The 23,975-nt window shown below is 43.7% G+C and overlaps 1 protein-coding gene across 1 annotated transcript; it reads left to right on the top strand.

Annotated features, from left to right (window-relative positions):
* Positions 1 to 369: 369 nt before the first annotated feature.
* On the top strand, positions 370 to 20,862 carry TMX4 (thioredoxin related transmembrane protein 4). Its single transcript, XM_064709812.1, has 8 exons — positions 370 to 585; positions 8,978 to 9,093; positions 12,197 to 12,242; positions 12,838 to 12,966; positions 13,658 to 13,703; positions 15,146 to 15,247; positions 16,910 to 16,973; positions 17,405 to 20,862. The coding sequence occupies exons 1-8, from the start codon at positions 401 to 403 to the stop codon at positions 17,656 to 17,658; spliced, it is 942 nt and encodes a 313-aa protein (XP_064565882.1). The 5' UTR covers positions 370 to 400; the 3' UTR covers positions 17,659 to 20,862.
* The last annotated feature ends 3,113 nt before the right edge of the window (positions 20,863 to 23,975 follow it).

Genomic DNA, 23,975 nt, shown 5'->3' with positions numbered 1-23,975 from the left:
TTCAACCAGCTCCCACCACACGGCGCTGGGGACTGAGAGCTCTGGAAACATGGCAGGGAACACTGCGAGCTGCGGCCGGAGCAGGTGCCCAGAGGCCCGCTGGAGCCAGCACTCTAAGCTGGGGACCGCTCGGAGCCGGTGCCCGGCCGTGAGGGACTGACACGGGGTCCTCTCGGAGCCGGTGCCCGGCCGCTCTGGCTGTAAGGGACTGACACGGGGACCGCTCGGAGCCGGTGCCCGGTCGTGAGGGACAGACACGGGGACCGCTCGGAACCCGCGCCCGGCCGCTCCGGCCGTGAGGGGCGGGGCGGGCCGGAGGAGCCGCCCCTGCCCGCACAGGCACCGCCCCCGCGGGGCCGCTCCTGCCCCGACTTCCTGAGGGCGGGCGGACGGGCCCAAGATGGCGCCGGGCCGCTGGCGCCAGGGGCGGCGGCTGCTCCGCGCTCTGCTGCTCGTGGCGCTGCTGGGTCCCGCCGCCGCCTTTTCTTCGTCCTTCTACAGCCCCGGCGAGCCGCGGAGCAGCGTGCGAGTGCTGTGCGGCTCCAACTGGAGCCTGGTGTTGCAGGGCCAGTGGATGTTGGAGTTGTGAGTAGCGGCCGCTTTCCCGCCCGCCTCGGAGGCAGCGTGGCCGGGGGGGCGAGGGGGGTTCCCTGCGGGCATAGCCGGTGCCTGCAGCCCCGCTGTGGGGGCAAGGGGGCCGGGCCGGCCTTCCCGCCCTGCGGAGGGGCCGTGCAGCTTCGCCACGCCGGCGGGGGCTGCCCAGGTACGGCCAGAGGGAGCGGCGGGCGGTGCCCGGTGCCTGCCCTCAGTCGGCGGGCATAGCCCGGTCTGCGGGGATGGCCGGCCAGAACCCGCCGGTTCCCGGCTGTGTGGGCACAGAGTCCCCAAGGTTAAACGGGTCACTCTAGACAGAGGGGCATGAGGGATATGGAATGAAGGACATGGAGGTATCAGAGCGAGCCCCGAACAGGCCACCCAGTTGATCAGAGGAATGCAGCATCTGTCCTTTGAGGAAAGGTTGAGAGAATTGGGTTTCTTCACCCTGGAAAAGAGAAGGCTTTGGGTGACCTCACTGGGGCCTTCCCGTACCTGAAAGGAATTTACAGGGAAGATGGGGAAGGACTGTTTATAAGAGTGTGCCATGACAGACCAGGGGAGAGCACATTCAGACTATCATATATAGTTGAGTTAAATTGGGTTTTGGGGAAGAAATTCTTTACTATGGGCATGGTGAGGCCTGGCACGGGCCCGTGGATGCCCCATGATCCCTGGAAGTGTTCGAGGCCGGGTTGAACGGGGTCTCGGGGCAGAGAAAGGTGTCCCTGCCCATGGCACGGGCTTGGCACTGGATGGGTGCCAAAGTCCCCTTCCAGCCCCAACCATTCCCAGATTCAAGGTCCCCTTCCAGCCCCAACCATTCCTGATCCTGTGAAGCAGCTCTCCCTCAGGTTCCCGCCTGAGTGTCCAAGGTTAAAGGGTCGCTCTGGGATCAGTGTCCAGCACTGCCCCTTGCCCCGCTCCCACCAGGGGCTGGTGCTGGGTTCTGTGCGAGTTCTGAGAGGGCTGAATTGCATAGGGAACATGTAGCAGGAGTGGGCTTCCCGACCAGGATTATGTAATATCCCAGCCTTGCCTTGAGCTCGGGGTTCTCATTCAAGGGAGATGCATCACATTTCATTAATTCTGACTGCACTGGAGCAGTGGCTTTGCTTGGGACATGACACAGTTCTTGAAATGCATGTGACTTTATTTTTGGTGGAGCCTCGCTCACCTGCTTGTTTTTAGAAGGGGGGAACTGAGCTTGAAGGGTTTTTTTTGAGACAGCAGTGAATAAAAAAGTAGTTTAAGTAGGCAGTACAGCCACGTGGTACCTGTGGGCTGTGCAGCTATAAAATAGGATTTTATTGTGGCATGTGTACTACTCTGTGCAAGTGCTTGAGTTTAAAACAGTTTGAACATCTGAACTCGTGCTAACTCCTAAATACTTAACTAGCTACTTAAAGTTTTACCCTTGAATTTGTTTTATCTCCAGTCTCTTCTTAGCAGGATGGACTATCGCCTAGGCTTTAGTGCTCAGCATCCTACTCCACCCTGGTGTTAATCAGGAATAGGTGGTGAATAGGTTAATCAGGAATACCACGTCAATAGGTGGTAACGATCCTGAAACACCTGATAGCGACCCAGGGATGCCAGCTGTTGTGGTTGAGCATTTAGAATGGGTTTTGTCTCTCCATTTATTGGGATCTGAGAGCTGGAAGGAAAAATAAATTTGTTTTAAATTGGAGTTTTTTTGACTTAGTCTAACGTGGAAGCGATTGTACGAAAGTTACACAGGTTGGTGAGTTTCCAGGAGGAAGGTTATTTATGGTCACTCCAAGTTTTTATTTCTAAACGAAAATATTTAAATAACTAGTGGTGCGTCCCTCAGAAGAAAAGAGAGGAACTGACTGAAATCGGAAGTGGTTGGGGTAACAATTAGAGTCCTTTGGAAGCCTTTACTGCAATTGAAAGTTGGTTTTTGGTTTGGAGTGAGAGGTTGCTGACCAGCAATGGTGGCAGAGTTAGCTTTAGTGTTAGCTGGGTATGGAACACGTTGCTGCACTGCTTAAATCAGGCTCTAATTAATTAATGTTATTCGGTGTTTGATGTGTGAAAGATCCCTGGGTCTCCCCGCTGTTTCCTGTGGTTCAGTACTGCTGCTTTGTGCTTTTCTCCTGAGGAGGAACCTTTGTCTTGAATGAGGGTGCAAACTCAGTGCTGCCGGTGTGGAATTAGTGCGAGTTTGAGCTCTTGCACTGCTTTTTATTGTTTTTTTAATGTTTCCCGGGCAGAATCCGGTCCGGGATTTTTCCCCTATACGCTTTCCGGGTGAAATCTGATCCGGGTTTCCCCCATCCCTGCCCCTGGTCCTCATCGTCAAAACACCTTTAAGAGAAGGGAGAAAGTTCAGTTTTATTTTGGGAATGAAGCCGGGGTAGGCAGCATCTTATGGCCACTGAGTTTTTCCATGGGCAGCAGCTGTGTCCCTCTTGCCCCAGTGTTCCTTATTGGGCTCGTGGCAGCAGCTCCAGGTGGGAATTCTCAGCCCAGGTGGGGAGAAGAGCAAGCACAGCCTAACCCAATTCTTGCAGCAGTTTGCTTTCGGATGGATTTTGGCTTCTGCTGGTTTTTATCTGGTTTAGAGCGAGTGATCCAAACAGGAGTCCTGAGTGTCAGCCCGTGCGTTCCTTCTGTGCTGTCTCAGGCTGGCTGGCAGCACTGCAGTAATGTCCATTACGACCTCATTTGTTTGAAGAACCTCCGATTTATTTATAACACCTTTGTTTTTTGAGTGGTACTTTTTTTAAATGCAAATGTTACTATTTCATCTTTCTGAAAGAAAAATATTATTTTCATCTGCTGCTGTTTTGAAGCCTCCTGCTGTAGTAGGAACAGGTACAGCTGTTGTTTAATGTCAGTTTTTCTATTTGGGAAAGTGGAAAATCACTGTGTAATTCCACTTTTTTGTTGTTCTCAGGTGCATAAATAGAGGAACTTAAGTTTGAAATTACTTGTGTGTGGCATCTGTAGCAGAAATGGAGTTTTCTCCCTTCATTCCCCCTAGCTGAGGTGTGTGTATTTGGGTGGCTTTTTGTAAATATTTCGTTATTCATAGCTGGAAAAACTGCAGGCCCTGAAAGTGCTGCTGTGTTCTATTGATAAAAATGTTTTGGAAAAGGTTCTGTATCTGCAGACGGAGCACCAGTTTTTGGATGCTGTTGCTATCTCGGCACACAGGTCCGGGCTGAAATGCTGGGAGCGAGATGCTGCAATGAGCTGTGTTTAAAAGTTTCCCTCTTTCTGTAGCTGTGAGATAATGATTCATTAATATGATGAGTTTTCTTTTTGTCTTTTATGTTGTGTCTGTCTGGAACACAGAAAACTAATTTCTGGTCTACTTACTTAAAAGTGCATTTTGCATTTGTGAACTAAACTTGTTCCAAACTTGATTTATCTTAATTTAACACCCTCTTCTTTTTGAGGTAAATTAAAACAAGCAAACAAGAAGCCCAACCCATCAATGAACTTGTTGTCTTTGTGCCTCTAGTTACAAAAGGAAACTGTTTATGCTCTTGGTGCATCTGCAGTGCTTCATGTGCTTGTTCCCCCATTGGATATTAAATGTTTTGGTTCCCCTTTGTTTCAGCACAGACTCATTGCCGTGTGCATCTGAAAAATAATGTCTTCATTGTCCATTTCAGTTCTAGCTGGGTGAAAGTCAGGAGGCCAGTTAATAATCATGTTTCTAAGGCTTATTATTCTTACAGTGTAAGAATACTTTTTATTTTTTCATTGTCGCTTACCATGGAACGTTGCCCTGCTGTCTCTGTGGCCAGCTGCTTGCAAGGGTGGAGCCTCCACCAGCACCTTTAGTCAAGGGAGTGTGCTAAAAATGAAATTGCATGTTTTGGTATGTGGATGGTTTAATCGGTTGCCTTGAAGTACTTTGTGTATGTAAAATCCCAAAGGATGTGCTAAATATTTAACAATGGCTGTCAGTTAAGAATTCAACAAGGTTGAGAATTTTCTGTCACTTAAGGCTGTCTTGTTAGTGTCCAGGCTTTTCTTTGTCGTATTTGTAAAAATCCCCAGCAACCCAAAACCCAATAAAAGCCAAAAAGCAGGGGGAATGAAAATCAAGTTCTCAAAACTGTTTTGGTTTTGAAGCCTCTGCAGCTCTGCTGGCTGAGTCCAGAGGAAGTGACCAAACATTTTATTTAATAACACACAGCTGAGTGCTGTGCAGGGCATTGGCTGAACAAAAACGGCAATAATGTGATGCTGAAAGATACTTTGTAGCAGAAACAAAACAGGTGCAGAAGGGGTGTAAAAATAAGTAGAATGATGGAACTTAATCTGCTGAAACTCTAGAATAATTAGCATAATTTCTTCTTCTTAAAAAAGGGATTTTGCACTTGATAGTTTCTGGGGATTATGTTGTGGTGATACAGATCCACAGGGGTAAATCACAGGGACCAACTTGTGTATCTTTGCCTGCCACCTGCTCACTTGGAAAGTCATTAAAAACTCACATTTGATCTAGAGCTTTTCTTTTGTTGGCATTACAAAGCTGCCCATCCTGCCCCAAGACCTAGCTGTGTTTAGAGTTGTCTTTTTCTTGTTTTCATTTTGTATGCTTGTGAGATCTGTAGCAATAAAGCAGAACTATTTAAATAAAAATAAGAATTGAATTCTGCTGCTGCTTTTACCATTCCATTGGGTATTGTCCCCACATTTTTGCTCTTATTAAAATAGCATTCCCAATATGAACTCCATCAAGCAGCTTGGTTTAAGGAAGTTTTGCTGTTTTCTGTTCAGCAGATCCTCTCATGCCTGTATCCATGAGCTGTTTTTCCTTTTTCCTGGATTCGTGCAGCTTGGTGAAATTGCCAATCAAGGTGTGGATTGGTACTCAAGGTTGCATCTGTTATTGTTGGTAATAGTGTGAGAATGCAGGTCAGGAGTCAGTTAAATGTACTTGGAAAGGGTGGAATGGTGAACTCAGTAGCCAGGCAGGTGCAAGCAGAGAGAGAAGAGGCTCAGAGCTGGGAAATATCAGTACATCTTAGCCAAGTCTGTGTGTTTGCTGATCCACTGGGGCTGATAGGCAGAGTGGCACCTTTGCTCAAACTGGTTTTCTCTTGGCTGGCTTTTGTTGTGCTGCCTCAGTGAAGCTGTTGGTATTTGAAAGCCAAAGGTTGTTCCTTTGTGCTTTAGATCAGAGATAAATAGAAGTCAAAAGCAAAGCCTGAGTCTGAGAGCTTCCAACTTGGCTTTTCAATTGCTTTTTTTATGCCCTCTGCAAAAGCTTTAGGTATTTAATGGAGTAGGAGCAGGAGAAAACACCTGGATGCTTGGAAATAATAATTTTAGTTGTTGTTGCAGTGATAGATGTGTGTCTTTTTTATGGAGGGCTGGCTGTGTTTGAGAGCATTCCAGCTGTAAAACTGCTGTGGAAGAGCTCTGGAAACGTCAGGACTGAGGTGTGTGTTGGGGAATGTGCAGTGAGTAGTTTGGCAGTGTGTAACTTCTAGCTGTGATGGAGATCAGCAAATTGCCTTTTCATGTGGAACAGGCTACTGAAAGCTTCCTTTCCCTAAGAGTGCCCAAGTCTTGATTTAAATTCCAGAAGGCTTTGATTTTTCACTTGGAGCAGCCTGTTTCATTGTCACACCTTTTGCACTGCACCCTGTGCCCTGCAGGTTGTTAGGGAGGAGGAATGGGGGTGACAGCCCGAAATTTGGGGGTGCTGACTGAAAGCTAATTGTTTCCTTGCCAGCCTGGAGTATGGAAGAAGAAATTTGGGTACTTCTGCCTTTGCCAGGGAGCTGCTCTTGAGTTTTGTGCCTTGGAAAGCAACAAAGACTGCTTCCACAGCAGGCACAAGGGTCTGTTTCCCTGCTCCTGCAGATGATATTGTTTTCTATGAGTTTAAGAATGGCAGCTGTACTGTAATTTCTTTGGAAATACAAATCTGCCACAGTTCTAAAAACCCTGTTGAAAGCATTTCCCTCAGTCCTTCAGGGTGCATAAAGTTTCAAAAAACTCTTGATAAAATGTCCAAAGTGTGGGTTATTTTACTGTTCAGTAACTTACCTCCCCTTACACTTTCTCTTTCAGTATTTTAAGACTGAGCAAGAGACACAAAGGTTTGGTAATGTAATTTATTTGTGATATCCGGGGGCAGGCATGAATTCCTTGATGCTGCATGACAAATGCAGGCATGAAAGCTTGAGGAAGGTGAGGGTGTGGAGGTGAACAGCAGAAATCTGGTGTCTGTTACAAGTTGTCTCTTGAGCGTGTGGAGACAGGCTGTTTCCTGGCTGGCAGGAATTGGATGTGTAATTTCAGGAACGTCAAGCAAATATTTTAATCCTGATTTTCTGTTCAGCTGGAGTGGCTGCATCTTGCAGCTTTATGTGGAACTATTGCCATCCCATGTCCAATATTGATACTAAAAATTAGACAGCCAACAACCACAGCTTTTTGTGGAATTCACTGTTATGTCCTGTCACTGCTGAATTGTGACATGGGTAGATTTTCATGCTGCTTTGAACTAAAGGAAATACTTTCAGTTATATAAGTGTTAGTTGTGTATTGAATATTCCACTTCATTCAGGAGAAATGCTCATGCATGTCAAATGTAAATATAAATATTGATGGGGTCAAAATTTCTATTCCAAAATCAGATTAAACAGGCTAAAGGATGTATTTGTTTTGAAAATCTCATGGTGTGAATCTGAGACATCGAGAGAAGCTGGATTTAGAAAGCAGTGACGCTTCTCTTTTATTTTAGCTCAACAGCAGCTGCATTATCTGATGGATGTTTGCAGGTTCTTATCTATCAGTCAAGCCTGTATAATGAAATAATCCTGTTTGTAAAGTACAGTACCTGCCAGACTGTTATTAAAAGCTCTCTCTGGGCCAGCAGCACAATGGAGAACATCACTGTGTGTGAGACTTGTTTCCAGCATCCTTTGGGGAGATACTGAGGGGCTGTCTCTGGGCAGGATAAGATTTATGTCCTTTTTGCAGATGCTTTCACACAGAGTGATGTTGACTTAAAAAGACAAGATATAGGCTAGTTAGACTCATAAATTTCTGGTACATTGAAATAAAACAAGTATTTTTAATTTGTGTCCTTTCAACTGCCAAGTGACAGGATTCCCATTTTTAAATGCAGGAGTTCAAAAACTACCAGAAGGCACTCAGAGTACATCTGATTCCACCTCTTCTGTGAGAAATGACCTGTTTTACCTGAAGCTTGATTCATATGAACCATCTGGGGGTGGCAGGGATATCTCTGTCTGCAGCCAGTGGGGAAGTAAGCATTCCTGAGAGCCAGAGAACAGGGATTGCCAGTCCCCAGGTCACACAGCAGGGGTGGCAGAGAAAGCAAAGGAGTGGAGAGCCTTGGGAAGGCTCCCAGGGATGGTTTTGTGCTCAGGATCTTGGACTCTGCCCAGGAGGGAATGTGGTTCTGTGCTTTGCAGTGGATGGGGGGGTGTGGTGGCATCTGAGGAGCCCTGTGACCAGGAGAGTATCCCCACACTCGCTGCTTTTGCTGCCAGAAACCTCCATCCCTGCCCTGGTAAATCAGATTAAAGCCCATGAAGGTCTCTCCTCATTGGTAAAAGGCTGAGTCTGTGCATGGGCAGTGGCCCCAGCTCAGTCTGTACCTCCTAGTCCTGGTTCCCTGCAGACTTGGCCAACCAAGTTAGGATAAAATACAGAAAGGTGGAAAAAGGGGTTTTTATAATCAATTTTATCTGATGTTATGCTTTATATTAGCTGCTCTGTTTCCAGATTGGTATTAACAATAGGTGCAAAACTGGTTTAATCCTTCTGATTGGGAGTGTAGAAAATTCAGCTCTTGAAAAGAGCACTCCTGTTTTTCTGAAATGAATCCTGGGTAAAACAAGACGATAAGTATGAGCAGCATGAGTAAAAACAAGACTATAAGTATGAGCAGCAGGAATTTGATGTGTGCTCCTTTTAAGTCTCATGGCTGCTCTCAAAAAGGGCATGTTGTGATGTATGAGTAGTGGGCTAAGGCAAATGCAATTTCAGGAAGTTCTGAGGTGTGAGAAATCAATACAAAATGCTGTGATGAAGGATGCTGCTTCAAAGGACAGCCTGGCTTCAATAATTCAGATAGCTGCCATGAAAATGTATTTTATTTCCCATGTAAAGAGAATAAATCACAAGTGGTGAGGAGTTTGCATATGAATTTCTCAAATCTGTGATTTGTTTTGTTCTGATAACATGGGGAGGAACATAGGGATTGATAAAAAAACTTGGATTGTCTTACTCAGTAGACTTGCTTAAGAAAAACTGTAGGCTTTCCCTTTGTGATTGCTGTGTTTGTACATTGCATGGTAGATCAGTGAGCATGTGTGTAATGGAAGGATGTGAAACATTTGCTGCCTTCCCCCAGTTACGCCCCGTGGTGCCCGGCGTGCCGGCAGCTGGAGCCCACCTGGGAGAGCTTTGCCAAGGACAGCGAGCGGCTCGGCATCGCCGTGGGCAAGGTGGATGTCACTCAGGAGCCAGGTACTGCAGCAGACACTGTCTTCGGCAACAGAATTATTCAGCACAACCACCATTTGCTGGTTGTTTAGGCTTCCAAGTCAAAGTCATCTTCTCCACACTGTTTCTCCATACAGTTTGTATTTCTGAGCTGAAGTTGATAAACTCTGTTTGAAGGATTAAAGAATTGGAGGGTGATTTGGCTTAATACTGACTTACAAGAGGCTTATTCTCTATTTTAATCTTCTGCACTGGAAGCTGTTGCCTGTCTCGTTCCTCCAACCTGTCTGCAGAAGATTCCAGCTCTGTAGCTTCCCATTAGGAGAATTTTTGGGTGTGGTAGAGCAATCCTGCTTCCAAGTTGCTAACTGTTTCCAGCACATTGCATGCTTATTGATGCTTTCATTGTGGCAGTGCTTTATGATACAGATGTTATTGCTGTTTCCTGTTGGTGATGCACATATGCAAATATGTTTATGAAACATTTCCCTAACTGTTCACAGAAGCATGAGTGCAATCTAATTTATTCCTTTGGTGACTCCCTTCCAAGTTTTGAGTGTGTCTTTGTACAAGCAATATTAATATTGTATAAACCTCTGCATCTCCTGAGAATGCTTCATGCTTGCTTGGGCTTTAAGGGGATAAAGGATTTTATCAGCAGTATCAAAAGACTGGTAGATGAGATGTTATTAGAAACAAAGAGCCAGACTTCACTGATTCTTCTTTGTTTTTGCTTTATAAATGTGTGAAAAATGTTTATTAGTTGAATACATGCTGAACAGATCTACTGTGTCAAAACTGTTGTCTCAGAATCAGCAATCTAAATTGACAAGAAAATGCCAGCATTTCTAGACCCTGTGTAGGTTCATGTCTTGTTAAAAGTTCACAAGTAGAGAAAAAATCTGGTATCAAAAAGCTGCCTATACTAATCATTATATAGTGTTATAAACAGATGCGTTTTAATATTGCCTTGTTTAAATAGTTGTAACCTAATACTTGGATTTCTAATGTTGCTGAGAGTCCTGACCCCTTAGCATGGTTTTTTCCTGAGTCCAAGGACTGACCAAAATGATTAATTTGTACCAAAGCTCATGTAATAAACCTCCAACATCCACCTCAGCCCTGGGAGCTGCAGGCACTTCTAGAAGTAAGGAATGCTCAAACTGGAAAACAAACATTTATTATGTGTTTGACCTTTGGTGCTGATGTAATTTGGAAGATATGAGTTTCTATGGAGCTCTCCAAAGTTACTGAGGTATTTTTACTGTGGGCTCTGCATCAGCCTTTCAGTTGTGTTTAAGTGCTCTGTCTCCTTTCTTGATTGCACAATGGTACTTTAATTAGTCTCAGTTATGTAACCCCTTCATTGAATTGAAAGTAGTCAAAATGTGTTAAATTAGGGGAAAACCGTGAGATGAGTGCAGAGTTACATAAAATTGCACTTCCCAAAGCAAAGGAGAAAGAGGCCATTCATGGGGCTTAATTGCAGGAGATGCCTGAAGAATGAATCCACCAGTCTTAATGGCTTCACAGCACACTTCAGTCCTCGATGTTCCAGCCTTAAAGTGCTTCCTCTTGCCTCATCTTGTGCATTGGAACATCCAGTGTGGAACAGGCACGTAGTGCAGATGCTTCTGGACCCTTAAGTTCTGCATATTTGTGGTGCCTTTTTAAAGCTCCTGATCACATTTACCTGTCAATTACAAGACTTCTTGGATCTTCTGTGTCCTCTTTGAGTAGCTGTTGGTTGAAAGTAGTTGGATGACAGCTCTATTCTTTGTACATTTTTGGAGATGTGCATATCTCTGAAATACCTCAGATAAAAGGGTTTTTAAATTTTTGATTAACTGCTGATTTCATAGTGGATGTCACTTTGTCATTCGCAGATGCTGTACGGTAACAATTCAAGATTGTATTCAACAGGCACCAAAACGATTTAATGTGTTCTTAAATTTTGTACCTCACTCACATCTGGTTTTGCCAATCTAGGGAGGTGCCTTAGATAACCAGCAAACCTCCACCAAAAATATTGGGGATGGTTAGATGCATTTCATAACTTAGAGATTTCAGATTTGCTTCTGAGGTGTTCACTCCAGGTTAGGCCACAGGTGAGAGGTTTGAGCTGTTTAATTTCCTTTGCCTGAGTGGCATTTGTAAGAAATTGAAAAAGCCTGTCAGTGTTCCCATGACTTTCTCTGTTGTTAAGCTAATTATGTTCTTTGTGACTCTCCACCCACTTTTCCTTGTGCAGCTGTGCTGTCTGCTTTATTAATTGTGCTGCTACACTGTGGGTTTGTTTGCTTTATCTCTCCCTGTGCTGGCACAACTTTTAGCTGTTCCAGAAAGTTTTTCATCACCCTGCCTCTTGTAGCAAGACAGGCAGAGCGCTCAAAAGATGAGGTAAAGAAGCTTTCCTTTCTGGAACTTTAAAGATCATTTGCTTTACATGTCTTCAAACAAAATAGCAAACAACAAAAAAAGCCATAACCCTTTTTTTACCTATTCCACTGAGGAATTAACACTGAGGAAAACATTACCAGTGAAACTTTTAAAAATACCTGCTTTATTTCAGTATGGCTCATCTTTGTCTCTAAAGGCAGAAACCCTCTTGCTACAATATTTTTCCATGGCTAATTCTGTTGCCTAGAGCTGTTTGCTTTATTGAAGGCTGCATAAGGCCTTCATTTCCCAGAGGATTTTCACAGACTTTTCTAAAAGGCAAAGTTAAATAACCATACTCTTTACACTGGTACTTTATATGAATTGCAGTTGCTGCCTACTGGAATTCAGCCCTCCCTGATGGACTCTGAGTGCATCTAATGCTGGGCTGGTGCAAAACTTCAGCTGTGTGCAAATGCTGAGGAGACAAATCCATTGATGAGAAAAAAAATACCTCTCAGTAAACAAACATCCTTCAAGCTAAACATTGTTCATTTATAACCAATATTCAGTATCTGTTACTGTTTCTGGCAGTATGAGGACAAACTGTTAACCTGTATTTACAAAACAATGGTGAAAGCTGTGCAGCCTGCTCTGAAATACAGGCATGTTGCTATTTATAGGGAAGTCAGAATGCTGAGAAATTTCAATGTTACTGAACTGTTTGTGTGTTTTCTTTCCTTTCTAGGCTTGAGTGGTCGTTTCTTTGTCACAACACTTCCTACAATTTACCAGTAAGTGTGTCATACTGGAAACTGCAGCTGTTGTCATTTGATTTAATCTATAATTGAAAAGTAGGGGAAATGAAGGAATAGTGACTTTCAATTTCAGCTCAGGTTATTGTAGCTTTGATTGCACAATGGAATCCTTATGTGAGGCTTTTCTTTAGCTTAAATGACTTTACTAAGTTTCTGTTATCCTTACTGTTAAAATAGAGCAGAGAAGACATTTGCTGTATCTCATCTCCAATAAGGTGATGCCATCCTTAAAGTATTGAACCCTTCATTAAATCAGAATATTGTGAGTTGTGCAGATACACCAAAAAATATATAGATATGTGCACTTTTAATTCTGACTTGTATTTAGAAATGGTCTGGTTGTTAACCTCATGTGCTTTGTGTATTTGCTGTAGTGCCAGTGAACATTTAAGAAAAACAGCAGCTTTATAAATGGCAGAACCACGTGCTGTTTAAAACCTGAGATTTTCCATGCTGGATTGCAGTTCCCAAACCCTCACTCTGAGGCAGTGAGATCTGGGATGTCTGTGGGGTTTTGGGTGGGTTTTGCCCCGGGTTTGGGGCTGTGTGTGCTGATGGGTTTGTTTTGCAGCGCCAACGATGGAGTGTTCCGCAGATACCGCGGCTCCCGCACCCTGGAGGATCTCCAAGGCTACATCCTGGAGAGGAAATGGGAAGCTGTGGAGCCTGTGGCAGGATGGAAGTCTCCATCTTCTATAATGTAACACTTGGTTCTTGTTAACAAGAACAATGTTTTATATCTCTGTATTCACTGAGGGTCCTGTATTGACAATTTAAAAACAAAAGGCCTTTATTCCTGGGACTTGCAGAAGCCACCAGTATTGACAGGCTGATCCCCAGCTTCTCACCTATACAGGCAGCTTATTTTCTGCATTTGCTTTTGTTTGTGTCTGCTGGGGCTTGTTTGTCATATTTGAAAAGAGATTAAAAGAGAAAATACAGGCACTGATCATTATGTAAAGTGGCATTTTTAATATCTGCTGAGTCCTGGAATCAAGTGTCTGTTTATGTAAATTACTGCTTCATGACTTCTGGCTACTGCTGCTTTAGCTTTAAAGGTTTCTTGTTTATTTCTCTACAAGAGAGACTTTTGTCTCCCTTTGGAATGGCAAACAAGGTTGTGCTTACAGGATGTATAAGAATTTGTTTTTAGGGAGAGGGATTTGCTTAGAAATACTGTAGAAAGCTTGCATGGCGCAAAGGATGAACCAAAGATGTGTGTGGCCTGCAATTCATCCTGGCTAAAGCCATTATGTATAAATTCACATCAGAGATCCCGAGAGGGTCTTTATTTTCCATGTGAGAAGGAAGAGGAACTGTAGGATTTTTAGGAATGGGGAGAGGAGCTGCAGGACTGCTGTGACCCTGTCCTTCCATTTCCTTGTTTTCAGGATGCATGGCATGGCAGGGCTGTTTCACTTCTCGGGATGGATCAGGGTAAGTAACTGTGTGGTGTTTTCCATACTCCTTTTTATGTTTAGAATAATTGTATGTTCAAAAGTCAGTACATAACTGAATATTTTTATTGCCCTTTTAAGGGAGTTGCATTGTGTATTGCACAGGACAAGGAGGACAAGGGGTTTTTTTAGTAATTTCTGGATCTGGGGTTTAAACTGGCAACACCACTTGTATAGGAACATGATGAATTCGGATAATAGAGTAATTATCAGAGGTAAAGGAGAAATGCTTAGCTATGCTGATGTGTGCTTTAAAGTACTAAAGCATATTTCACACTAAAATATTTAAAGATGCTTCAATTTGGGAGCTATCAGAGTTTTTCCATGGCATTCAAATACTGAGAATTTTCAGATTTTGGTTAGGAAGCATCCTCTTAAAACCTTTGAGTGTCAGTGAGATTGAGACACTGTATTTGATTGCAGCAAAATGTTACTATTGTAACCTGTGCTTCACACGAGAAACATCATTGAGAGTTGGAACAAGTTTGTATCACTTTTACTGAGCATCCAACTAACATAGAATCAAGCAGAGCTCTGAGTTGTGTATCTTTGATTCTTTCACTGTGTATTTACTTTTTATAGCCTTCTGATGTTTGTGTCCCATGGTTGCTCTGAAGTGGTGGTGTTTCTCTGTGGTCTCCTTCCTGAAAGATTAACTGTCCTGGGAAGAAACCTCTATTTTGTGTTCCATTTAGATGAATATTTCAGGTGTATGTTTCCTCACTCCTCCTGCTCTGTTGTCTTTGCTTAGGCCTAAACAAATATCAGAAGATATTCTGACGTTTAAAAAGAGGACTCCGGAATTTTTGTGTTTAAACTGCTGTAAATGTTGTTTGTGGTTTGTTTTGGGAGAGATTTAATGTCATAATTGACCTCCCACCAGCTCACTGACTCCATGTGCTGCTTGACTCAGCCAGTTGAATTTGTAGGTTTGAGGAACAGATCAGTTTGAAAGAAGTCTTAATACTGTATTTGGGTTATTATATTTAAATTTAGAAGTGAAATAATTTATTTAGTGTATGCTTAGTGTGTGGCTCCTTTTAAGAGCTAAAAATCTTAAGGAAGAGTTGAATGGTTTGATTTTAGTGAATGAACAGATGCCACATAAGGATGAAGGATGTTGTGGTACTCTGCTGCAGAGCTCCCCATCCATCCTTCTGCAGTGAAGATTGTGTGGCATCTGTAATGCTGAGTGTCTCAGGGAGAAGAGACACTTAAAAAGTGTCTCTTAAAAAGCCTTTTCATGTGAACAAATCAGTAAGAACCCCCAAGATGTAATGGTGTCAAAAGGGGAAGACTTCAATATAAATACTGTTAAATGAAAGCTATTAATCAGACAGCAATGCATGTAATGGTGTTGGCTGTAGAAATCCTAAGTGGTTTTAGGTATGAAGTTATTAACTGTCTTGTTCTAATTTCCAGCAAATTCATAACTACCTCACTGGCACTCTTGGAGTTCATGTTTGGGTTTCCTATGCCATCTTCATCCTAGCTACCTTACTGATTGGCCTGCTCTTAGGTTTGGTAAGAAAACATTACTTTTTTTTCCCTCAGTTAATTAGAACTCTTGCTTTCCATTATCTTGTGAAAAAATAAAACCAACTTTGCTCATAAGATATACTTAAATATACCTTGCTTTAATACATTACTGTGTACTAATATCTCTTCCCTGTGACACCCAGAGTGTGTGAGTGGGTTAAAGCTGTGCCAGGGAGGTACATGAAGAAGCAGAGGGTGGTGGAACATTGCAGAAGGCTCCCAGAGAGGTGGTCAGTGCCCCTGGTCTAGAAGCATTTGGACAGAGCCCTCAATACAAATCAGGTCACCTTCTTATGAAATCTTGTTAAATTCATATTAAATGCTTCAGTTTAGATTTGTTCTAAAAACAAATCAGTCTAGAGGACTGATTCCTGTGTTGGCCTTTTTGTATCTAAGACTTTTCTACTGAAGAGTGGAAAGTGTGGTCAGAGTTGGTCAGGACTGCAGCTTTCTAACAACAGAGGCTTTGTGGAGAGTTTTATTAACCACAGAGGAATTGGTCTTGTGGGAGGCAGCAGAGTAAGGGTTCTGCCATGCTGTTACTCAAAATCAAAGGATGAAAATATTCTTTAAGGCTTTGGAGATTTGGGGGTTTAGGTTTTTTCAGGCTAGTTGCCTGTTCCACAAGCACATTCTGCAACTGCAAGGACAGTTCACACAGTTCTGCTGCTAACTGGTTCAGCCTGCTGCTAGGTCACTGTTCCTTGCAGGATGTGTAAAAGTGGTTTCTTTTATGTGGATCTCTGCCTTTCAGCCCAAATATTAGTGAAATGAAGAAAAATTTTGTCAGTGTATTTCCCAGTAGTTCTGGGAAGTGATTTCCAAGCAGTTGAAATCTGAATTTAGGCAAAACCATGTTTTATACTCAGTGTGTATGCAGAATTCCTGTATACAAGCAAATGTTTTTGATTATTTAATTTCATCAGCTTTCATTTTTCTAGATGGTACATTTTCACCAGATGAGAGCAAAACAAGTTAGTGTAACTAGGAGCAAGTGAATATCATGTTTTAAAAGAAACTCTCCTTACTCCTTCACTAAAAATACCCCAACTGAAAAAGCTGACAAAATGTGAAGTTTATCCCTCAGCTCTTTCCAAGAAGCTTTTCAGTGATTGAGATATTTCTTTCACATCATGTCAGCTCTGTCTTTTTCTGTGCACTATTCTTAGCATGTGACAGTGAGGCACAAATGTCTTCATTGCATTTTGAGTTCTGCACTGGGCTGGTCAAATAATGAGCACAAGAGCTGGAGCACACACCTGTACTGGAGAGCCAGAGATAGGAATGGATACCATCCAAAAATACAGGAAATCTTGACCAAGATTTTTTCATAAATTTTCAGAAAGTAAAAATTCTCAAGCTGTGTTCTGAGCTGTTCTTCAGCTGTGAGCAGTGTCAGTACTGAATAAATTTAGGCAAGTAGGAGGCAGAAAATGGGTAGTAGAAGGCAGGGAATGCTGGTTAGTACACACTGAGAATGCACTTTTTCCCGTGTTTTTATTTAGCTCTTATCTCTAAGGAAGATAAAACAATTTTGTAAATTTGATTGTGCATATCTATCTAAAAGGAATGAGTGCAGGGACTTTTGCAATTGCTAATAAATGCTGTTTTTATTATTGCTAATAAATGCCTTTTTCCTTTCTGCAGGTCCTGGTTTTGATTTCAGACTGCCTCTGCCCAGCCAAGTCAAAACAGTTGGCTGAAACACCTGGTAAGAACTCTTCTGAGAGGCTGAGGAGCAGAGCTGTAGTTTCAGGTGTAAATTTGTAGGAGGAAGGGCAACACTGTTGAGATGTTAGGTGTGAGCCAATAACCCAGGAGCCAAGTAAAATTGGTTTGTCTTTGATTCGTAACTCAGTGGAATAAAATGAAGGTCCGTCTGTGCCTGACATGCAAGGAAAAGTAATGGAAATGGAGGAGAAATCTACTGAAGATTTAAGGAAATAACTGAGAAATAAGGAAAAGCTTTCAGTCACAGAACGGTTCAGGTCGGAAGGGACTTTAAGGATCACCTGGTTCCAATCCCAGTTGGAATAATAATTGTGATCCTTATAGTAATGTCCTTCAGTGTTTCAGAGCGTGTCCTGCAGCTCAGGAAGCTTTGCTGTGGGTCAGTCTAACTGCAGTCTCTGCTTTGTTTAGAGGAAGCCATCAGCAAGGAGAGCGTGGAGAACGCGGCGCTGGAGCAGCCCGACGAGGCCGCCGACGTCAACCATCTCTCGGATGGAGAAGATGCAGCCAACTCCAGTGCTGATGAGTCAGAGGAGGATTTAGCACTGGGAAAAGAGTCAGGGGGAGAAGAGACAGAAGACTTGAGCGAGCAGCCTGTAGCTGAATCAGAGACTGAAAGCACAGTGAGGCAGCGCAAGAGTCAGGGTGCTGAGAAGGAACTATAGCTTCCCCTGTGGTGTCTCTTGTACACCTGGACCAAAGAAGTGTCAGACCCCTCCGGGTCTGAAGCTGGAGCTTACACTTGATTTGTCGTTGGTGTTTACGCAAAGCTCTGCTCTGCCAGCAGGCTCCTCTTTTTTTAAGCTTAGTACTTGCTTACTTTCTTTGATAAGCACATTTGCTGTGTGTTGTGTGACCTTAGCCATGACAATCAGAATCAATGTCTTATCTGTTCCATGTCCTCAGAGAAAAAGGGGGTGTCAGCCTCAGCTCACCAGCTCTGAAATGATCATTTTGTGTGTGTGTCCCTCTAAGGACTGACCTGGACACGATCAGGACCTTTAACTCCACGGTAGCTTGGCAGGATTGTGACTTTTCTGTCTGAGTGTTGATTGTTCCCAAATGCCACAGAAGCACAGAGACAATTCACTAGTGAAAGGAGGCACTTTACTGGTCTTCTATCAGAAATGTTGTGTACCATGGGTTTGTTTTTATCACTTTCAGCTGAAGCACCTTTCTATTTGCATTTGTTTTGGAAGTTGATCCTGCAGCTCACCCCCAGATGTGTCAGTTTTTGGTGATCCAGAGGCTGTGCAGCTTGAGTTGTTTGACCCAAGGAGTTGGAGTAATTAAAAACCTCAGGCAGAAAGAGTGGCAGCTAAATGTTTAAAATGTGTTGGAACTTTTAGAAGGTTTAGAGGAAATTATTTTTGTTGGGGGAAATTTTACCAAAGCACAACTACTTCTTTTTCTTTTGGTAATTTATTCCCACCAGGACATTGCGGCAGGAAATACTCACTTTGGAGTCAGTAAGTTGTGTTTATCATGCCAGTACAAGTTTGTCATGTGCAGTGCAGCCCTGCCATTTCCAGCTTAGAATGCTTTTGGCAGAGCTCAGGCTGCTTTAGTGATGCTATCTGAAGAGGTACTTAGGGTTTTACCTTTGATCACTTTTCTACTTTTGGAGTCATCACACGGGGGAAATAGAGGGGGCACAGGTGGACAGGGATGAGGAGCTTTGGGTTTTGCTGCTTCTATCAGAAAAATGTGCATATGTTGAACTGTGTAAAGTGACATTGGCTTGTCAGGTAGACAGCATTAGGTGTGGTTAGACTTGTCATGAAGCATATCAGTATATCACTCCTTTGGGTTAATGTGTAAGTCTTTTTTGGTGAGGAGTACCCTCCATGAGATTCTCTATGTTCCTGCTTTGTTGATGTATGACCATGAGTGTAAGATGTGTCCTAATCTTGATATTATTTTAAAAAATATATATATGTTGCATAACACTTGCTAACACGCATGAATTTCATCTTGTTCTTCAAGAATGAAGAGTAGTCAGAGATGAGATCATTTCTTATTAGAAGCTGCAAATGCAAAATGCTGGTTTCCTTTGAGCCGGAGATAAATAGGGCAAATTTGTGTTGAAAGCTGTTTTGTTGTTGTTGTTTTTTAATGCTTACAAAGAACATAACTGCCAAGAAGGGCAACTTTCCCATCTATGTCCTGTCCCAAATGTTTTCAAACCATATGGTAGAAACTCTGCATTTGTCTGGTAGACCTGCTCAAAGAAGAAAATGATACTGCATATCCTGAATTTGAACTTTCTTACTTTACAGTACTCCCAGTCTGGAGTTTGATTTCCATGTAGTGGACACCTGTAAATGTGCTTTTACATGTGTGGAAACACAGACTTGGTGATATCTACACTTTGCACTATGTTGAGAAGAGCTTGTGGTGTTTGGCTCTTGTCCCGTGTAAGTCAGAGGTGTAAAGCTGACCCAGCAGTAGGTGAGGCACACAGCAGCCTTCAAAAGCTACACTTCTGTCTGCAGAAACCAGGAGAACTTTGTGGCCACTACAGTGTGAAGAGAAGAACTGTGCACTTGGAAGACAAAGAGGTTCTCAAGAGTTGGGTTTCCCTCTGGATTTCACAAACAAACAAATCCACAAATGGCACTTTGTCCTCAAAGGCACCTGGTCTGTGAGGTGCTGTGGGAGAGATCAGAAGCTCCTTTGTGTGGTGTGTCTGAATTCTCTGCTCACGTTTCCTCTGTCCTGGCACATCGCAGTTGGGTTTGGGTTATTAAAGCAAGGATAGGAAGTGTTTTCCATCATGGCAGACTGAGCTGTAAGATCACTGTTGAGCAGGGATTAAGTAAGCAGGCAGCAGTGACAGCAGCTTAGATCTGTCTGGTGAATCAAGAGTGGGCTTGGTCAGGCTTCTGAGGGTTCTTGAACAGGACATGGATGTTCTTCCTGTGTTTTCATAAGTCAAGTAGGGAATATTAGTGCTGGGCCTATTTGATGTGCATTGGTGTATCTTATTACAAAGATCACTGAACTGTGGCTAAGGCTTTGCTTAGAAAAGGTGACACTGTGCAACCACGCATCTCTCCAACTTAATTTTACATTTATAGGAAAATGACCATAGTGTGATACTGGAGATAGTCAACTTTGACTAATATTTATCTGGGAAACAGCAGGCAGCAAACACTGTAAAGGTAAATTGGTATTTAACAGTAAAACAATTAGCTGTGCAGTAGGAGTCTCATGTTAATATGCCTTCCAGGATCAGGTGTTTTTTCCACTAAAACACATTTTAATTGAATCATGTGAGTAGTGCTAATGAGACCATGACAATAGTTTTAAACTTGGTGTGTTTCCAAAAAGTCAGGATCAACCTTTTGTGCAATCTGGGTGTACTGTTATCTCTGTTCTGTGAGGATTAATCATGAAGAAATGGAAATTGTTCTTGCAACCTCGGTATAGACAAAAGGGCCTTGGAGAAGCTGCTGCTGGCACTGTTCAAAATGTTCTGGTGAAGGACAGGGCCTTAAGGCTTGTGAACTAGAGCTGTGTGTCAAAATTCATTTCAGATTGTTGAGAAGCAATTTAAATATCAATTGGGCTGCATGCCACTGAATGGGAATGCTTAACAGCACCTCATGGAAAAAACCTGGCAGGTTCTTTTTTCAAGAGTCTGGAAATCCATCCAGCATTCCAAACCTCCTGTCCCTGGGATCTGTGTGAAACTTGTATGTGTGTCTTGGAATGCTCTGTATCTACTGCCCCTGTGGGAGTGGCTCGTGTTATGTGGGTTTTCTTCTTGCAAATGTTACACAGGGTTGTCTGTTACATCAAAGTGTTGCAAATTTATACTTAGGCGTATTTTTACTGAAATGCCACATAAAATTTTGTATTTATCACCTGCTTGGAGTCATTTTCATTTCCTCAGTGCAGAGTTGGCTCATCCTTGTCATTAACACAAGGTTTGGGGTTTTTTTAAATAATGCTGATCTTCCAGTTAATCACAGATGTGGTGACTTGTGAAGATTCCTTAAAGTCTTTAAAAGGAACCTGGACATCAATGAATTGCTCCCTTTTGGAGGGTTTCCCTGGAGGAACCCAGGGCTCTCAGGTTCAGAATGGAGCTGGGCAGGACAGCAAAACTGAACCCTTGAAGGCTTTACCTGCACATGAGGTAGCTCTTTCCCCTCCCTGAGAAATGTCCTGACTCTGCCAAAGCTGTGCTGACTCCCTCTGGGATTTGGAGCCCAGCAAGAAATGTGCAGAGCTCAAGAGCCATCCTCAGGATGTGGTTCCCATTCCAGGCAGTGCTGCAGGAATGGGCTGTAGGGGCAGCTGTGCAGAGGGAGCAGGGACAGCCAGGAACCATCCCTGGGCCCCCTTGGAGCAGCTGCTGGATCTGGCTCTGGGTTCCCTCTGCTCAGCTGAGTTACCTGAGGGCCGCTCCCTGTGAATGAGCAGTTACAGGGCCTGGGCCATTGCCACTCACTTTGCTGTTCTTCTTTTCCACTGTGTTCATTTCTGGATGCAAAGTGCAGGTTGGAATGATGTCAAATGAAGCCTTGGGAGCATTTTGTTTGCTACCTCATCAGCTCCTTGTTCTTCTGTCATGAGAGAATATGAAATTTTCTCCATGAAAACATCACATGGAGTACTACAGGTAGAACTGGATCAGGTTTTTATCAGGTTGAAGCAATCAGACAAATCCAAGCTCTAGTTTTGTAGAGGAAATACTGAAGAGAACTGAAGTGGAAGAAAAGATTGGTTTTTCTATCTGGAACTGGACCAGTGTAAGTCCCAGCTCTGGGAGTGCAGCTGCCCAGTATTGTGTGCTGTCATTCCCTTCTGCTGAGGAGTAAGTGGTGTTTCACTTTAATAAGTACTGTGGTGGTAACTTATTTTTAACCAAACATCTTCATTCCTCTCCCATTAGAAAAACACCTAAAACTCTTTGCTTTTACTTTCACTTCATCTTTCCTGAGGAGAAAGGTAAGCCCTGTGTTTAAACACACAGGGAACCAATGGGGATGTAGGTATCCTAATATTTTCATTTTAATTTCCATTTTACATGGAAGTGCTGTTTTTTTATGGCTCATTAGAATTTCTTGGAGCCTGCTGGTACTTGAGACTTTTACATATGTAATGTGGATTCCAGGGGAGTGTGGGAGCTGAACTGCACACCATGGATTTTCCTGTGCCTCATGTGCTTGTAGAGGATGCAGAAAGGGCAGTGGCCATTCCAGGTGCCAGTCACACATCAGGAAATGACAAAATCATCTTGATAAGGGCACTTTTTATTTCTTTGTTGCTGTGGTTGTGGGGGCAACAGTAATGCATCTTTGGAAATCTGCCCTGGATTGGTTTCATTGAATGCTCCAGCTCTTCCCAGGAGAATCAGTCCTCTGCTCAATGCTGCACTATTCTGCCATCCCAGCAGCCTCCAGACTTCCCAAAAGAGACACCCAGGGGCCTGTTCCAGGCACCTGCTGAGCTGTCCTCATCCCTGTAGCATCCCTTGGCTTGGATTCTCACAGTGGAGTTGCCAGATGGCTGCTGGGGTAAAAACTCCACAAATATTTTCTGTTGGTTCTCCTGGCGGGCTTGGAAGGGACAAAACAAATTGGTTCAGCTTTGGCTGATGTAAGATGCTGTCCAAAAGCACTCTAGAAAACAGGTGTTTTATGAATTTATTTGGAGAAATTGTGGGGTATTGAGAAGCCTAAGTAACTGTTTTGCTTATGTGAGGTACTTGATAAAACAGCTTTGCACAACACTCTTGAGAAATGGGCAATGGCTCGTACACTAAAATGTTTGGATTCTGTGCTGCAGTTAACTTCTCAGTTAATCTTTACTGCAGCTAACTGAAGGGAGAAAGTCCCAGCTGGGTCCTGTTTCCCCTGCAGAGCTTTTTGTGTGTTGACAGGAGACTGTTGATGTTGTCTCTGATCCTGCAGAAGGACACAGGACCCGACTGGAGTGCTGTGCAGAAGTCTCCCTTTCTAGCAAGTCACAGCCACCAGCACAAGCATATTGTGGTCTTTCTCTGAAATCTTTTTGGCTTTTGTAAGTAGTGTTTTCTGAGCCACAAGGTGTGTCTGTTCAATACCCCTCTGTGGGGTTTTCCCTCTGGAATTGGTGATTGATCTTTCTGAACCACAGTGAGAAGTTTCCATTGCAGGACCTGGTTCAGCTGAGCTCCGGTGTGACCCCATTGTCTGCAGCTCCTGCCAAAGGAGCAGGGGAGAAGCAGGAGATGAGGGAGGGGATGCTCACAGTGCCCTGACTCTGTTGGGGTGTTTGACATGGGCTGTGGCAGCGAGGTTTGTGTGGCTGCTCAGGCAAGCTCTTGGCTGTTGAGCCATGATGCTGTTCCTTGGCTCCAGGGTTAAAGGTCGGACAGCCAAAGCCTCATTAAGCAGCCAGAGAAATTCTCACCCAGAAGAATTCATTAAAATGAGAAGCCAATTACTTGGAGGGAAGCTGTGTGTGTTGGTGTCAGATGTGCTGGGAGACCTGATACTAAATGTCACGTTTTCCTTAGTTTTCCTCCTTGTGTGCTGATACTGGCACCTTCCAGCTCAGCCCCATGGGAAGTGCTACATCCTGCTGGAGGCTGCAGTTCCAGTTGGACCCCTGGGCTCTGAGGAGCATCCCAAGGCGTGTTGGCTGCATTGCAGTAGGAATTCAGTGGTCCCAGGGGGCCTTTGGGGTGTGAGTGGCACCTGTGGGAGGATCCAGAGAAGGTGGCACCTGAGAAACGTCACTGCAGGGGAGGGAAGAGGAGCTCTGAGCCCGAGTGGCAATTTAGGACAATTCAAGTAAATCACCAATATCCTGTGAATGTGGCACAGAAGCACCTAACTGGAAAAATAAATATCAGGGTGGGAAGAGTTTTGAGGAATACAGATATTACAGATCAGGGAGAGGGGAACAGTGGTGCCACACTGTTGTTGCCTCCAGAAATTTTTGCGACTTCCCAACATAAAAACCTTTTGAGTTCATTAAGGTTGAG

Source organism: Zonotrichia leucophrys, chromosome 3 (genome assembly GCF_028769735.1).
Source record: "Zonotrichia leucophrys gambelii isolate GWCS_2022_RI chromosome 3, RI_Zleu_2.0, whole genome shotgun sequence".
Classification (NCBI taxonomy): domain Eukaryota; kingdom Metazoa; phylum Chordata; class Aves; order Passeriformes; family Passerellidae; genus Zonotrichia; species Zonotrichia leucophrys.
This window is presented reverse-complemented; position numbering and strand designations above follow the sequence as displayed.